The sequence below is a fragment of the Danio aesculapii genome, chromosome 13 (assembly GCF_903798145.1).
Source record: "Danio aesculapii chromosome 13, fDanAes4.1, whole genome shotgun sequence".
In the NCBI taxonomy this organism is placed as follows: Eukaryota; Metazoa; Chordata; class Actinopteri; order Cypriniformes; family Danionidae; genus Danio; species Danio aesculapii.
In genome coordinates this window covers 17,271,353-17,289,134 of record NC_079447.1, presented here as the reverse complement: position 1 = coordinate 17,289,134, position 17,782 = coordinate 17,271,353, and the positions used below count along the sequence as shown (strand labels likewise).

Sequence of the window (17,782 nt, the reverse complement as noted above, 5' to 3'; positions counted from 1 at the left end):
ATGTAGGCCATTTCTAGAATGAGAAAATATGCCTTTGGATCTAATTAAAGCTACATTTGTTGAACCATTATAACAAGAAGAAATCATCAGATGGCACAAATACCCATCAGAGTCCCTGCAGGCAAAAGTCTGCAAGAATATCCAATGAGTGCAGTGCAGTTCAGCATAACAACACAAATAAATGCTTGCAAATCAAAATAGGGCTATTAAAGTCTAGAAAAAGACTAAATTCCACATCCACTTGAGTCATATTCAAAATCTACAACCTCAATGCAAATCAAGCTCAAATGCCACAAATCCTTCACCAAGAGATGGCAATAGCATTCCTTCAGCCAGCTGGATTTAATCAAATCAAGTGTTCACTTTACAACATGTAAGAGAGAGAATAAATTATTGGTCCTCAATGCAAAAACATCATTAATGGCAACTGACCTGATTTTCTTTTTCTTTGTTGAATCTCAGAGAGTTTTTCAGAGCTGTATCTGTTCTCAAACATATAGTAACTTTTAAAGAATATGGGACAACTCTGAACCTTTGAAGATACTTTGTAAAAAAAAAATGGAAAAATGAAATTCAGTGGGCAGTACGGTGGCGCAGTTGGTAGCACAATCGCCTCACAGCAAGAAGGTTGCTGGTTCAAGCCCTGGCTGGGTCAGTTGGCATTTCTGTGTGGAGTTTGCATGTTTTCCCCGTATTGTCTTGTTTTGACTGCTATGCTATTATAAAAGTGAAAATAACCCATCGAAGGTTTTAAGACCACATGGAATTCTGGGATTTCAGCTAATCAGTTTTGGCCAGTGCTAACAAATATTTTCATATTACAATCAGTCTTTCGCTCCCGTATTATTTTTAAATAGAGAAAACATTTACAAGTGACTTTTATTAAATTTTTTTTTACCTTATTCTTGAAACAAAAAATGACCATGAAGCACCAAAAGCAATCCATATTAGAATTTAGCTGGAATATGAGCTGGCCAGTTTGTTATTTGTCTAATAAATGACAATGGGCCACAGTTTTTAATTTAAAACTTTAACAGATTCCTATTTTTTTTTTTCTAATGAGATATGATGTGATACACTTGTTTTTTTAAAAAATAAGTATTTTTTAATATTTTTTTAATTCTAAATCTTTAATATTAATATTAAAGATAAATATTAATGATAATATTTTTGGTACAACAAAAAGTGTGGTTATTATGACAATCCGACAAGCTAATCTAGCTAAAATAGTGCATAAAATGACACTAAACTGCAGTATTTATATCTCATAATCAAATAGAAAATGAGGGAAATAATTGCAAAAAGGTCACGTTTTTGAGAAAAAAGAAGCAACCCTATCACCAGGCTGGCTACGGGCTTGCTTTACTCACGGCTGAAGGTTGTTGTTGACACAAAAAAGTCACTTAACTATTGGATATTATGAATAATAACCATCACAATTCAGGCATAATACCTGCACACAATCTAAAGGCTAAAATTGTTAAAATGTGATTCATATAATTCATTAAACAGACTAGAGATCCATACATCAGATAAAAGAAAGAAAGAAAGCACAGAACTCCAGGTTTATGCACATGTACATGCAAATGAAGTAAAATGCACATGTGTTTGTGTGTAAGAAAATGACAGACTGACTGAGTAAAGCAGAATTCCCCACCCAGCACGATTTACCGCAATCACGACACACCCAGACACAACAGCTGTACCAGACACACGCACACACACACACCTGTGGGACGGTTCCCAAAAGGATGCATCTCATTACGGAGATATTCACAATTACTTTTTAGATAAAGGAATGTGTGTTAACAATAACTTTGTTGGAGGAATAACAGAAGAAAAGGTCCTCTGAATTAAGGGAGGATCAAAAGCAAGGACAGTATTTAAACAGCTCTTTCAGTGTCCTCCAGCAGCTGTTTTTCTGTGGCTAGTACAGTTACGTCACATGAAATCGTGGTCTGAGCCAGTGAAACGCGTTTGTTAACGGCTGAGTTGCGCTCAGCTGGATTTCAATGAAAACGGGAGCTCGCGCTGGGGGGCTGACAGACCGGTTACCGCGCTCCATCCGTGATGACCGCATTTCTTCGGGGCACCGCGGGCGCTGGAGCTTATTGATGCGCGCGCTCGTCGCTCGCTCCCTTTTGAGTCGTTCTGTGAGAGCAAGACGTGCTTGTCCGTTCCTTCCGCCAGACTGCTGAAAAAAGAGAGAGCTGGAGAGGAAAAGAGGGAAAATTAAGAGTACCGTGTGAGTGAATCATCCCGGAATCCATATTTAAAAAAGGAACCGTGAAGGCATGTAAACGCGCAAAGAGGAGGAAGCAGACGAGGCTCGTTTTTAGGGAACTATTGAATTCACGGTAGATTTGAAGCGATGATACAACGTAAGGGAAGCGGTACGATGAGCGTCATAAGCGGCAACGCGAACTCCACCGTCGTGCATCCTCCCGGTGGCCGGAGCCGCGGAGACGCGCGTTACCCGCAGCACCAGCCCCACCAGAGCGGCTCGATGGTAAAGCCCCAAAACGAGCCCGCGGAGCTGGTCAAACGAGCTCTGGATTTTAAGACGCAGGGCACACAGTGCTACAAGGACAAAAAATACCGCGAGGCCATCGGCAAGTACCACCGCGCGCTGCTGGAAATGAAGGGTCTGTGTCGCGTGCTCGGGGACCCAGACACCAGCAAGTCTCCGTCCACCGTCCTGACCACCATCAGCAAGTCCAGTCTGACGGACGAGCAGAAAGGCGCGGTGGAGAACGCGGAGCTGGAGTGCTACAACAGCCTGGCAGGTGGGAACATCGTGTTTCACCACTTGAAAAACAGTATTTTAATCAACTCACTGCTTTCTATGTATTCCACGTGCTAAGGCTGAAGGAAAGAACCTCACTGTAATATAATAATCTGATTAGCACTTAAACAATGAGTTTTGAATGGCAAACCCTGCGATTTGGCCCTACCACTCCTTAATATAAGTTATTTGTGAGTAAATTCTGCATTTAGAATGACGTCATGGTCTGTCTAGATTACATGTCATATATAATATTTACATTTCATATAAGCGACAGGAAATGTCTCTCAAAAAGCTGAAATGGTGAGTTTTATATGGGTGCAGTTGATTTTGTCTGTTTGCATGCAGCTTGTCTGTTGCAGATGGAGCTGGTGAATTATGAACGAGTGAAAGAGTACTGTCTGAAGGTTTTGAGAAAGGAGGGCGAGAATTTTAAAGCTCTGTATCGCTCTGGTGTGGCGTATTATCATCTGGGAGACTTTAACAAAGCCCTGCACTACCTGAAGGAGTCACACAAACAACAGCCCACAGGTCAGTCACATCAAACTCTGAAACACTACACCAGTATTTGTTGAATTGGGGACTGCAGAAGCCTAGAAATCTGTCAAATCTAACAAAAACAAAACAACAACAACTGACTATAGTAGAGGGCAACAACAAAAGTTTTCAGTTGCCTATTGAATGCATAAAAAATATGAGAAATTGAGATATATGTAGAACATTTTGTCAAATACACATTGACAAAAATTAGTTTATTGACAACAATAATTTGCTTGCTTGTAATTGTTAACAGTGTTTGATGAGCAACACGCAGATGCAAAACAGTGATGCTAATGTTAAAAGGTCATAGTCAGCTCAGCCAGTCAATATGCATTTTACATTTAAAGTGGTTCTGTTATGCTTATTTACAAGATAAGTGCCTCAGGTGCCCCCAGAATGAGTCTGTGCAATTTTAAAATACTCATTTATTATGTAATATACTGTACACCTCTTTAAATGCAAATGAGTTTCGGAAGAGGGTGGTGGCTTTACAGCCTGTCTTTGTTACTCTGGCAACAAAAACAAAACATATACACCTTTAACTTCTTCAAAAGAAAAAGTAGAATTTCATATAAAACAAATATAAGATAAAAACTTCACTTTTGTTATCATGTATATGTATTCAGAGTGGAGCTTTAGAGCTGTTGTGGACTTTAATTCAGTTTCAGCATGTATATTATAGCAGTTTATAAGGCACGTAAACTTCCAAACTTTTGAATCAAATCTTGATGTTCAATACCTCGGAATCGACTTCTTTTAGGAATCAATTCCCGGCCCTACCATTAACTGTCACCCTTAAAAATGATAGGTGATATAGGTTTATTTTACATAGTGTGTCAAGATAAATTCAAGTTCCGACAAAAAAAAAGAAAAATATTAAAAAAAAAAGTCCCACCTGTGGGACCCTGGTGACAGTTAAGGGGTTAAACTCCTGATATTTCAAAAACACACAAGTTCACATGATGTTGGATATGTCTGTGACTGTAAAGAGATGCAGGAGAAATCACGTGTATCAGTATATTAGATCCGTGTCTACAAATGTCTATTATAAATAGATATAAAACACTACTAATGCTTTCTGAATTCAAGTCAGGGTTACAGTCTGGCCGTTATAGTTCAGAAACTGCTTACATAAGCGTAACTCTATTTGGATTGAACTTTTATCTTTGTCATGCTTAAACAGCAACATTACGCACCAAGTGGTTTATTTATAAACTAATTTCGAGAGGATCACGTGCTTATGATTGAACACGGCTGGACCTGCATTAGCTAACACATCATTTACAAATCAAACGACTCCTAAGTCAGACCCCTAGTTTTTCACAATTTTTTTGTTGATTTATTGTGATAAAAATGACTAATTTTGTGGCTGTAATTCCCAGAAATTTTATGCGGATTGCCGTAAAACTCGCCTAATTTATAATTGGAAATTGATGTTTTATGAGATTATTTTGCATTTACATGAAGAATTTTGCAGGATCGCAAAAATTTGCGACTTTTTGTTGATTATGTGTTGGATTCAGTGATCACGGAATCGCAAAAAACTAGGGCATCTGCTGAGTCACTATAAATAACCATAATCTTCATACCACAGTCATCTTCGTCTTGAAAAACCTTCCTTTCCTCTAACTTTTTTTGGGAAGCACGGTGGCCCAGTGGTTAGCACTGTTGCCTCACAGTAAGAACGTCGCTGGTTCTGGCCCTCACTGGGCCGATTGGCACTTCTGTGTGAAGTTTGCATGTTCTCCCTGTGTTCGTGTGGGTTTCCCCTGGGTTCACCGGTTTCCTCCTACCACCCAAAGACAAGTGTCATAAGCAAATTGACTAAACCAAATTAGCACCATAGCCAAGTTCCTTCATTCATACATTTTCTTTTCAGCTTAGTACCTATAGCCACGTTCCTAGCTAACAGTATTTTACCTTATAAGCAATTTGTCATTAGCCACAAATAAGCGGAGGAGTTCTTGAGATCGACCTGATCTCAATCTCCCCTCTCGCCCTGCAAACCGTTGGGAGCCAGGGCTCTCTCTCGGGACAGTATGCCAAACAAGCTTATAATCAATCATCAGCTATGTGTGAACTCATAACAGAAAAAAGCATAACAGGACCTCTTTACACCAATTTGCTTCTGAACCCAAAACAGCAGCTTTCCAGGACAGCAGTTATAGTGCTGAGAAATGAATAGGTCCAAAATTTCATGACACTTCCTGCTTGCATTTTGTGTGTTCAAACAGCTGTTTCCGCTTTGTCTATGTATTTGTAACAGACACAAACGTCATCCGTTACATCCAGCTCACGGAAATGAAAATCAGACGAAATGCCCAGAGAGAGAAAACAGAAGTTCCGTAAAAACAAACAAACATGAAAAAAGCACCCCCCGCTTGACTAGCTATTCACTGCGGACACCCCACACTCCTCTCATCGCACTCTCAGTGGACGAGGTTCGGCATTTTCACGGCAGACTTTATTCCAGCGCGGGTCAACACACCTGTCTCAGTCCTGTCAGAAACAGACTGAAAAGCTGAATCAGGTGTGCTGTGCCCTGGGTAGATCGTGTGTGGAGACCAAGAATGGAGGATTTCAGCTGCATTTATTATAGCTTTCCAAGTACAGTAGTGCTGTCAAAATGTTTGCTTTCAGTCCTCGGTTGTATTTCAGTACCGAAAAATGAACAGATGTCGCTGGTCTCTCAAGTTGGTTGATCTGACGTTATGCTCCACAAAACACCCTCAGATCATCTTGTGGCTAATAGTTTACACATTCCTGCAGCTTTTTTCTGTGTTTTTTCATATTGCTTCCAGATTATGGCAAAGATGTTTTCATTAGAGGTGATTTCTGAATCAGTTTTGCTGTGAACACCTGAAGCTCCAAGTGCAATTAAGTGTCACTACTAGTCTCATATTCCACCTATTCTTCACTGAAAACCCACATTCAAATCGCAGTGGGAAAGATCTTAAATTACACAAGTGGGATTAATTGTTTAAATACACACACACACATTCTTGTACGGTATATGTGGTTTATGAGGACTCTTCACAGGTGTAATATATTTTATACTGAAAACATGTATTATATTGCCTTACCCTACTCCTACCCCTAAACCCAACCCTCAGAGGAAACCTGTGGCAATTTTGTGAATGTCAAACGTCCCTGTTAAGAATGGCTGTGCAATATGACGATATACAGTATATCAAATGCAACCCAGGCTCAGTATCGATATGTACCCCTGTATACATTTCTGCAGATCGCGAAATAGATCCTGGGAGATATGTTTTTTTGCAGTTTTTGTTCTTGCAAATCCACCAACGGCCGCTGTGTACGCTTTTTCAGATCTCAAATTTTTCTTGCTAGTGCCATTTTTCGCCTGCTTTTCTTGCGTAAATCCACTAGAGGCCGCTGTTCACTGACTGACTGACTGACCAACCGATGACCCCCCCACCCCCTTCTCTAAACCAAACCGACAGTGTTTTTTAAAAAGCAATCCAGAAAAAGAAAATCCCTCGTGGCTAGCTGATTTTTACCATGTTTTTAGACCCTACCATGTTCTTACCCTGTTATTTACTTGTTTATTTTATTTTTTACCTGCTTTCTGGAACCGTTCTTTACCGGATTTGAACTCCGTCGTCATTGTCAACTCCTCTGTTGTATTTAGTGAGCCACTGGGTAAACTGGTAGCAGAGGAAAAGCCATCCACATGGAGGTATGTGGTCAACTAGTAGCAAGAAACAGAAGCCGTCGGTGGCATCATACCACCACGTATCGTTCATTTTAATGACGAAATGCAGTCATACGTAGCTCTGGCTACATAATTCACGCTTTCCAGAAGTGTATACGGGAGTACATTTTCACAATGAGCCTCTGTTGATCAAATGCACAAAAAAAGTTTATAGTTTAATATTATGCTCTGTCACGTATTTTGTGGTGTCTTAAAGTACATTGTTTATGGTAATACTTTAATAATTTAATACTTTATAATTTATGCAGACAGAAACATGAATAACGAAAGTTGCACTCTTGAAATCACAATGTTTATATTTTACTTTTTTAGTAATTTTTAATTGTTTATTTTCACATTGGGCCTGTAATAATTAGTTTTTATAAAGTGATATATTTTATTCATGTTTATTTAATATTTCTACAGTTTTTAACCAAATATTCGTTCTGAAGATCACATCCGAATGGGTAATTTTCTAAGCATATACCTTAAAATGTAAAAAAGAATTAGTCTTTTACATGTGGTCAATATAAATAAACCACTAATTGATTGAATTGGCATAAATGGAACTACATTGTGATATATATCTTCATCAGAATATGATATGACATGAGATTTTTATCATATTGCCCAGCTGTTAAATATGATTTTTATGAAATTTTGTATTACGAGGACACAAACCGTGTCCTCATAAACCACCTTAACATTGTCATACCCATATCATTATACAAATGAGTGTCCTCATAAACCACGTAAACCAGTACACAAACACATGGTGGACATGAGTGTAAGCATGTGAATCGAGCACTGAGCACCGAGTCTGACACATACAAAAGCATGTAGGAGTACAAATAAACTGTGGTCATTGTTATATGTAGGAGTGTGTGCTTTTTTTTATTCACACTTGGATTCTGATTGAATATGTTCGACGAACCTTTTTTTTCATGCTGACAGAAGTGGGAGGTGTTTTTACTGCGCTCAACTGTTTATTATGGGTTTTTACTAAAAGCAGCAGGTACACAAAACATTCCAGTTCAGCGCTCTATTCTGGTTGCTATGGTGAGGCTGCATGGAAATCATCCTTGGAGACAGATGGGGATGATGGTGTTTCAGCCACGCTCGCTCGCACAGATCTGTCAAATGTTAAGCAAAATACTCACTGTTCATGTTGAAACGTCTATATCAATTAATTGCTGTTCATGTATTTAGTTCTTATCAAATCTGCAGTAATTTAGACCAGACAGGTTGTATTACTGAAAAAATTAATACACACTAAATAAATGATCCTTAAAAGGTGGCAAATGTCGTGTATTAATGGCCTGTTACTGTATTTTAAATATGCATTACTTGCATAACATTGCAGAATAGAGTTTGAACATCAGAAAAACCTGGAAATTTTGTTGACAATTTAAAGGTATTTGGGAATGCAAGCATAATGCATTAATACAAGCGTAAATGTGTATTTAGTAAGTTTTTATTTCACTAGTCAACATTTTTTAATTAAACTGAGAATGTTCCTGATATAATTTTATTTTAAATTAGATAACTTTTTAATCTCAATTTAAATGTTTTTAGTAATTTTTGTTATTTTTCATCTAAAATACACACTCACCGGCCACTTTATTAGGTACACTTGTCCAACTGCTCATTAATGCAAAATTCTAATCAGCCAATCACATGGCAGCAACTCCTAATAAGATTCCTAAAACAATCACATGGCAATGTAGACATGGTCAAGACGATTCAGTTCAAACGGAGCATCAGTATGGAGAAGAAAGGTGGGTAACACTTTATATTAACTACACACTATGAATCATTTATTAAGCATGAGCATCTAGTGAATTCATTATCTGTTAAGCATTAACTCTACATTAGTAAACGTTAGTCAGCAGTTTACAACTGCAGCTACAAATGCTTTATTTTTGATAACCATATTTATAATGTGCTTAATAATTGTACTTTCATAATTTGTGACTTGTTGATATTTCATTACTAAATGAAGCACTGCGTTATTTACAAACCATTTGATTTTAAGAGTAGTTGGAGGTTTTTAAGATCATTCAGAATGGGTTATTAAATGATTAACCAACTATTAAAATTAACGTTTATATATCTTATTATTCAGGCATGTAGTAATGGTTACTATGTATGTTAATAAATGCTTTATTAACTCAACTTGATCCAGTTTTGTGACCTAATCTAAAGTGAGGACTATTTATGTTTTATAAATCCCTTATAAATGACAATCAAGGCTCAGTATTAAATGAACAAAAACAACAAACAAACTTTGCAATCTTATCTAAAAAGTAAAATTTAAACAAGTTTAAACACTGCTGAATAACAGAAGTGCCAAAATACAACAAAAAAACTGGATAAAACAACAATATAATAATTTACCAATATAATAGGATGCAATGTTAAAACTGTATGATAATTTTATTTTAGAAGAGGCTGCAAAGATTTATTTTTCATTTGATTTAAGTTTCATTTGTGCATCTTCAAATGAATAGAAATTAATAAAGTCCTTTATGTTCTTTTTTCCTGTTTAGAATTTAACTGAGCCTTTAATTGTCATTTATTAGGCATTTATAAAGCATAAATAGTCCTCACTTTAGATTAGGTCACAAAACTGGATCAAGTTGAGTTAATAAAGCATTTATTAACATACATAGTAACCATTACTATATGCCTGAACAATAAGATATATAAACGTTGAATTCAATAGTTTATTAATCCTTTACTAACCCATTCTGAATGATCTTAAAAACCAGCAACTACTCTTGAATACAATTGGTTTGTAAATAATGCAATACTGAATTTAATAATGAAAAGTAAATCATTAACAAAGTATGAAAACACAATCATTAAGCACATTATAAATGTGTTTATAAGTCAAGAATACAGCATTTGTAGCTGCAGTTATAAACTGCTTACTAACGTTTAATAATGTAGAGTTAATGCAAAACAGATAATGAATTCACTATTTGCTAATGCTTAATAAATGGTTCATTATGCGTAGGTATTATGAAGTGTTACCAAAAGGTGATTTAAGTGCCTTTGAACGTGGCATGGTTGTTGGTGCCAGTATGGTCTAAGCATTTACGAAACTGCTGATCTAGGATTTTCACACACAACCATCTTTAGGGTTTACAGAGAATGGTCCGAAAAAGATAAAAATATCCTGTGAGCGGCAGATCTGTGGGCACAAATGCCTTGTTGATGCCAGAGATCAGAGGAGAATGGCCGACTGGTTCAAACTGATAGAAAGGCAACAGTAACTCGAATAACCACTGGTTACAACCGAGGTATGCAGAAGTGCATCTCTAAACCCACAACATGTACAACCTTGAGGCGGATGGGCTACAGCAGCAGAAGACCACACCGAGTGCAACTCCTGTCAGCTAAGAATAGGAAACTGAGGCTACAATTCGCACAGGCTCACCAAAATTGGACACGAGAAGATTAGAAAAACATTGCCTGGTCTCATAAGTCTCGATTTCTGTTGCGACATTAATTGACGACTTTGAAAGATTAAGGCAGTTCTGAAGGCAAAAGGGGTCCAATCCGGTACTAGTAAGGTGTACCTAATAAAGTGACCAGTGAGTGTATAGATTTAGTTTATATCAAGAAGAAATCATTTTTTGTTATTTTTGTCCATCATTAAACTACAGTAAATCAGAAATCTTTTTTGGCAACTACCTGACATTAAAAAAGTTTTATTTCTTTTAAAGTTTATGGGTTTTTTTAATATATGGTTCACTTTAATTTTGTAAGGTATAATTTTCACAATTAACAAACCACTAACTAAGACTTTTAGCTCAATAAAGTACTAATTTGCTCAATTATTCATTAGTTATTATTAGTTGGGTTTAGATATTGGGAAGAATTATGAATATATATAAAAATTCATACTTTATAAGTAATAATAAACAGGCAATATCTTGATTATTTACAGGTAATAAGCTAATAGTGTGTATAGGTACTTTATAGTTTTTCCAAAACATGCTTTATTTATTTCTAATCAAATCACATTTTTGCTGTGCTTTTAATAATAATAATAATAATAATAATAGTTTATGTAAATAGTCCTTTAGAGTGAATATTCAATATTAAAGCAGTCAGTCACAAAAACACCACATATCAGCATTTCAGGGCTTTAATTGAGCTCTTACACAAGTCTAATGTGCTCAGGTGCAAGTACAAGTTTCATAGCAGCAGCTTCTGAACCCAAAACACCTGCTCTCCAGGACAACAGTGATTGTACTGATAAATGACAGCAGATGCGCTCGATGATGGCTACACATTCCGTTCAGCCAGAAATAAAACACACACTTTTCCACATCCAGACGGAGTGGAACCTCAGGCAAATTTAAGGGCTCTTTCATTTAGTCAGATGCATGAACAATTCTGTTCAAAAAGGTCTCAAGTGGCAGAAAAGGGGAATACAGACACAATCTCTTCTGTGTTTTGGCTCTAAATGTTGTTTTGTGTCTGGAGGAATTTCTCGTTGGTATAGAGATGAAAGATTAGATTGAGAGACAAAGGGAAACCACTGCTGTAAACGTGCAAAAGTATGCTCTGCCTGTCTGGACATGTTCAGAAATGTTGTTTTCATCAATTTCATCACAAAATAAGAAAAATATGAAAAATAGAAAAATAATTTCGACAAATAAATATGTGTAAACGTATAACAAATATTGCACAAAATGCTACTAAAATGCAAAACAAGTTCAATATGCATTCACAATATTCAACACACACATCTTGAAATCCATCATTTACACACACACACACACACACAAACTCCGGAAGACAGCAATGTACCTGACTGTTGTATATAGCTGCAAATTTAGAGCTGATATATTCTAACTCACCTTAAGTTTAATTCTGGTGGTTCGGATAGTGATGAGGTCACTAAATCAAGCTTATCATTTGTGAAAGACTATGTGCTTCATGCTACAGTGAAATCCACAGAACAATCAATGATTTCAAATGGTGTAGAGTAAATATGACAGAACAATACATTCATGAGACCGGATCAAAAAGCACTTCTAAAAGGTGTACAATCTCATTCATGTATGTCAAATGAAACCTGAAAACTCCAAAAGAGTAGCAGAAATAAACCATCTGATGTTCCCCACTAAACCAGTGCTATGTTCAGAGCTAAATCTACCATAAACATGCAGACGTGTGTACATACAGAGAGAAAGTCAATACAGCGCAGCGGGACAGCTGAGATAATACACTTAATATGAATTAAAAAAAAACAACACTTTTTTTGCAAATCAAAAAAAGTGTCCTGATAAATGTCTCTCAAGATCACAGCTGCAGACCCAGTACTTTTCCAAAGCTCTCAGAAATCAGTCTGGCCATTAATGAAGCTTCTGGATTCAATAGCTTATTATGTCTGGTGATGAACAGAAGACTACACTATTAGTCCCACACTGCAATTTTCTATCTCAGTACTTTTGTCTTGTTTTCTGATATAAATATTTTCACTCTCTTAAGTCAAGATACAATAATTTAAGAAACAAAAGTCTAGTTGTGTAAAAAAACGTAAGATTTTTAAATTTAAGGTTAAAAAACAACAAAACAAAATGCAAACTGCAAAATATTTTTTTAAAGATACTAAAATTATATAAACATGTACAGACGACAGCACTGTCAAAAATTCCCTGTTCACATTAGTAGGGTCTGTCAGTGGACTGCAAAACAGGGGCGTAACATAAAAGGGCCTTGTAGGCCTTGTATGTTGGAGGTGCAACTTGAAGTTATGAAAACACATCAAAAATATGTTGTCAGCAAAATGGCGCAGTACATCAGTTATAAACGTCTATTCCTACCCCAAACCTAAACCCAACCATAACAGTTATTAACATCTATACCTACCCCAAACCAAAACCCAACCATCAGTTATAAACGTCTACACCTTCCCCAAGCCTAAACTCAACCATCAGTTATTAACGTCTACACCTTACCCAAGCCTAAACTCAACCATCACAGTTATTAACGTCTACACCTTCCCCAAGCCTAAACTCAACCATCAGTTATTAACGTCTACACCTTACCCAAGCCTAAACTCAACCATCATCGTTATTAACGTCTACCCCTTCCCCAAGCCTAAACCCAACCATCATCGTTATTAACGTCTACACCTTCCCCAACCCTAAACCTAACCATCACAGTTATTAACATCTACACCTTTCCCAACCCTAAACCCAACAATCACAGTTATTAACGTCTACACCTTCCCCAACCCTAAACCCAACCATCACAGTTATTAACGTCTACACCTTCCCCAAGCCTAAACCCAACAATCACAGTTATTAACGTCTACCCCTTCCCCAACCCTAAACCCAACCATCACGGTTATTAACGTCTACACCTTCCCCAAGCCTAAACCCAACCATCATGGTTATTAACGTCTACCCCTTCCCCAACCCTAAACCCAATCATAAGTTATTAACATCTATACCTACCCCAAACCAAAACCCAACCATCATCGTTATTAACATCTACACCACATGTGTCAAAGCCAGTTCCTGGAGGGCAGCAGCTCTGCACAGTTTAGTCCCAACCCTAATTAAACACACCTGATCAAACTAATTGAGTGCTTTAGGTTCATTTGATACCTAGAGATAGGTGTGTTGAAGCAGGGCTATAACTAAACTCTGCAGGGCTCCGGCCCTCCAGGAATTGACTTTGACACCCCTGATCTACACCTTCCCCAACCCTAAACCCAGCCATCACAGTTATTAATGCCTACACCTTTCCCAAATTCAAACCCAACCATCACAGTAATGTCTACACCTTCCCCAAACCTAAACCAAACCATCACAGTTATTATTGTCAACACCTTCCCCAACCCTAAATCCAACCATCATCGTTATTAAAATCTACACCTTCCCCCAAACCTAAACATAACCATCATCGTTATTAGCGTACAGCCGTGAGTTGCGGAGGCGCTCTTCATTGTACTATTATTTGCAACCACAGGGGGTGATGCAGAGTAGGCTAACTGTCATGACCAAACGTTAGCGAGTGGAGTTGCATGGTGGAGTTGCTAAATGAATAAATATATTAATATATCAAATGAATTGGTTGCGGATAGATTTGGAGAAAACGCATGAAAACATATTTTCCGCCATTGGATGAAAGTATTTCCGCCATCTTGCCAACAACATCTTGTTGTGACATCTAGCATGGCTCAATGGGATCTCGATAACTGCAAGTGACACCTCTAACTTACTACAAGTTATGCCCCCATCTTGCAGTCTGCAGACAGATACACTTGGTTTACACAGATCTATGAAAACAACTGCTGTGCAAACACTGTACAATGCATGCAAGGCCAGTAGCTGGCGATGTCACTTTATGAAGAAACACAAATGTTTGCATTTTTAGGCCCCTTAACTTTTATATTAATGAAACACCAAAAAGTTATTAAGTTTGAACATGTAATGCCCCGTTTATTTGTCTTACCCTGTTAGTTTATTAATTTTGATCAGTTTGACTTATTATCTTAATACTTAATGCAATTTAGCTTCGTACGTAAATGTATCTTGATTTAAGAATGTTTAGATGTTCATACTGAAAACAACTCAAAAAACACTATTAAAAAGTTTGTTTTTGCAGTGCAGGAATATATATGTGTGTTGAAAACTGAACATGGTTTAGACCAGAACAGCATCTGGATTTTGCAAAAACCAAGCACCTTTGGTTTATACTGGGTAACTAATCATTATCATTAATGTATCAGCTCCTTATAAAGATATAATCCCATGAAAAACAAATCTCATACCAGCCTAAAATGGTCTTAGTATGCCTTCTAGTCCAGTAAATCTGGTATTTTGGCTGGCTTAAAGAGAATTCGAGCAATTGGGTAACTAAGTCACCACTTAGCCATCTTGATCAGGATTAAACAAGCTAAGACCAGCTTAAGACCACCTCAAGTAAACCATCTTGGGCTGGTATCAGTAGTTTTTCTTCCTAGGGTATCCAGAACTTCTGTCATTAATCTGAAGGTCTAAGTCAGGGGTGCCCAATCCTGTTCCTCAAGATCAACCCACAGAGTTCAGACGCAACCCTGATTAACCCTCAATAAGTGCTCCTGAAGTCTGCTTCACATGGTTTGATCAGGGTTGAAGATGAAATTTCCAGGAACAGGACGCCAGGCAACCCAGTCTGAAACCAAGTGGGTTTAAATTTGTGAGTGACATTAATAAGTTCAAAGGGGTGAAATCAGGAGCAAAACCCTGGTCGCACTCTGTAAGGTGAGTCTCTGGGGTCTGAGGAAAGTGGTCGTGTCCCATCTTTGTATTGGCCTTCATCCTGTTGGTCCAAAAGACTGTCATTCACCCAAGGGGAACATGGGGTCGGCTGCTCCATTGGAGTGGGCAGGACAGCCACACCTCCGCCAAACTCCACAGTGGATGGGGTTTCAGTGCTGGATGTGTGAGCAGGAGATTCGCCCCATTGTGATCCACAACGAGCTCGTGGACATGGCCGAGGCCTAGCCAAAAAGTCCAGAGTTTTGGGACGCTCCGGCTGGAAGCGCCGACGTGGTGTAGGTGGGAAGATGAGGTTTGGATCAGGAAGACGGGGCACCTCTGAAGGGTCCTCACTTAAAGTCCACTGAGTCACTGCACATACGGCATCAGAAAAGACATCACAAAAGATACTAAGCATGAAGAACATTTAAGGTATTTGTGCTTGTTTTCGTGGATTACAGTGCACACGGAAAGTATTTATAGCGAAAGTGTTCATCACTTTTTCTTATGTTACAGCCTTATTCCTAAATGGAATAAATTAATTTATTTCCTCAAAATTCGACACACAATACCCCATAATGTGAAAAAAACTGTTGCAAATTTATTAAAAATAAAAAACCTGAAAAATCACATGTACGCAAGTATTCACAGCTATTGCTCAATACTTTGTTGATGCACCTTTGGCAGCAATTACAGCCTCAAGTCTTTTTGAATATGATGCCACAAGCTTGGCACACCTGTCTTTGGAAATTTTTGCCCGTTCCCCTTTGCAGTGCCTCTCAAGCTCTATCAGGTTGGATGGGAAGTGAAAGTGTACAGCCATTTTCAGATCTCTCCAGAGATGTTCAATAGGATTTAGGTCTGGGCTCTGGCTGGGCCACTCAAGCACATTCACCGAGTTGTTGTGAAGCCACTCCATTAATATTTTGGCGGTGTGCTTTGGGTCATTGTCCTGCTGGCAGATGAACCGTCGCCCCAGTCTGAGGCCAAGAGCACTCTGAAGCAGGTTTTTATTCAGGATGTCTCTGTACATTGCTACATTCATCTTTCCCTCTATCCTGACTAATCTTCCAGTTCCTGCTGCTGAAAAACATTCCCACAGCATGATGCTGCCACCACCATGCTTTACTGTAGGGATGGTATTAGCCTGGTGATGAGCGGTGCCTGGTTTTCTCCAAACGAAACGCCGGGCATTCACTCCAAAGAGTTTGATTTTAGTCTCATCAGACCAGAGAATTTTGAGTCCTTCAGATGCCTTTTGACAAATTCCAGGTGTGGAAGGGCTTCCATCTGGCCACTCTACCATACAGGCCTGATTGGTGGATTGCTGCACAGATGGTTGTCCTTCTGTAAGGTTCTCCTCTCTCCACAGAAGAAAGCTTGAGCTCAGACAGAGTGACTATCGGGTTATTGATCACCTCCCTCACTAAGGCCCTTCTCCACCCGATCACTCAGCTTGGCTCCGGAAGAGTCCTGGTGGTTCCAAACATCTTTCACTTACGGATGATGGAGGCCACTGTGCTCATTGAAACTTTAAGAGCAGCAAAAAATTTTCTGTAACCTTCCCCAGCCTTGTGCCTCGGGACAATTCTGTCTCGCAGGTCTACAGACAGTTCCTTTGTCTTCATGCTTAGTTTGTGCTTTGACATACGTTGTCAACCCTGGGACCTTTTATAGACAGGTGTATGCCTTTCAAATCATGTCCAATCAACTGAATTTCCCACTGGCGAACTCTAATTAAGCTGCTGAAACATCTCAAGAATGATCAGTGGAAACAGAATGTACCTGAGCTCAATTTAGAGCTTCATGGCAATGGCTGTGAATCTTATGTACATGTGATTTTTCAGGTTTTTTGTTTTTAATTAATTTGTGACAATTAAAAAAAAAAAAATTCCACATTGTCATTATGGGGTATTGTGTGTACAATTTTGAGGAAATATTCATTCATTCATTCTCTTTTCGGCTTAGTCCCTTTATTAATCCAGGGTCGCCACAGTGGAATGAACCGCCAACTTATCCAGCACATGTTTTACGCAGCGGATGTCCTTCCAGCTGCAACCCATCTCTGGGAAACATCCATACTCACTCCTTCCCACACATATACTATGGACAATTTAGCTTACCCAATTCACCTGTACCGCATATCTTTGGACTGTGGGGGAAACCGGAGCACCCGGAGGAAACCCACGCGAACGCAGGGAGAACATCCAAACTCCACACAGAAACGCCAACTGACCCAGCCGAGGCTCGAACCAGCGACCTTCTTACTGTGAGGCAACAGCACTACCTACTGCGCCACTGCGTCGCCCATTTTGAGGAAATATATAAATTTAATCCATTTTGGAATAAGGCTGTAGCATTAAAAAAATGTGGAAAATGTGAAGCTCTTTCCGGATGCATTGTATACCTGGAACGGACACTCCTTACCTCAACTCCAAGATCATAAGTGGAAATTAAGGGGGATAGAGTGCA

The 17,782-nt window shown here is 38.5% G+C and overlaps 2 protein-coding genes across 2 annotated transcripts in view; one reads left to right on the top strand and one right to left on the bottom strand.

Annotated features, from left to right (window-relative positions):
- The first annotated feature begins 1,706 nt into the window (after positions 1 to 1,706).
- On the top strand, positions 1,707 to 7,045 carry LOC130240108 (tetratricopeptide repeat protein 9A). Its single transcript, XM_056471528.1, has 3 exons — positions 1,707 to 2,786; positions 3,134 to 3,316; positions 5,592 to 7,045. Exons 1-3 carry the CDS (start codon positions 2,372 to 2,374, stop codon positions 5,672 to 5,674), a joined length of 681 nt encoding a protein of 226 aa, XP_056327503.1. The 5' UTR covers positions 1,707 to 2,371; the 3' UTR covers positions 5,675 to 7,045.
- A 6,691-nt stretch (positions 7,046 to 13,736) lies between these two features.
- Positions 13,737 to 17,782, bottom strand: part of map3k9 (mitogen-activated protein kinase kinase kinase 9) — a 35,330-nt gene continuing 31,284 nt past the window's right edge. Inside the window, exon 11 of the mRNA XM_056471111.1 lies at positions 13,737 to 15,682. Within this exon, the coding sequence (XP_056327086.1) occupies positions 15,282 to 15,682 (401 nt within the window). The 3' untranslated portion in view covers positions 13,737 to 15,281. The remainder of the gene's footprint in view (positions 15,683 to 17,782) is intronic.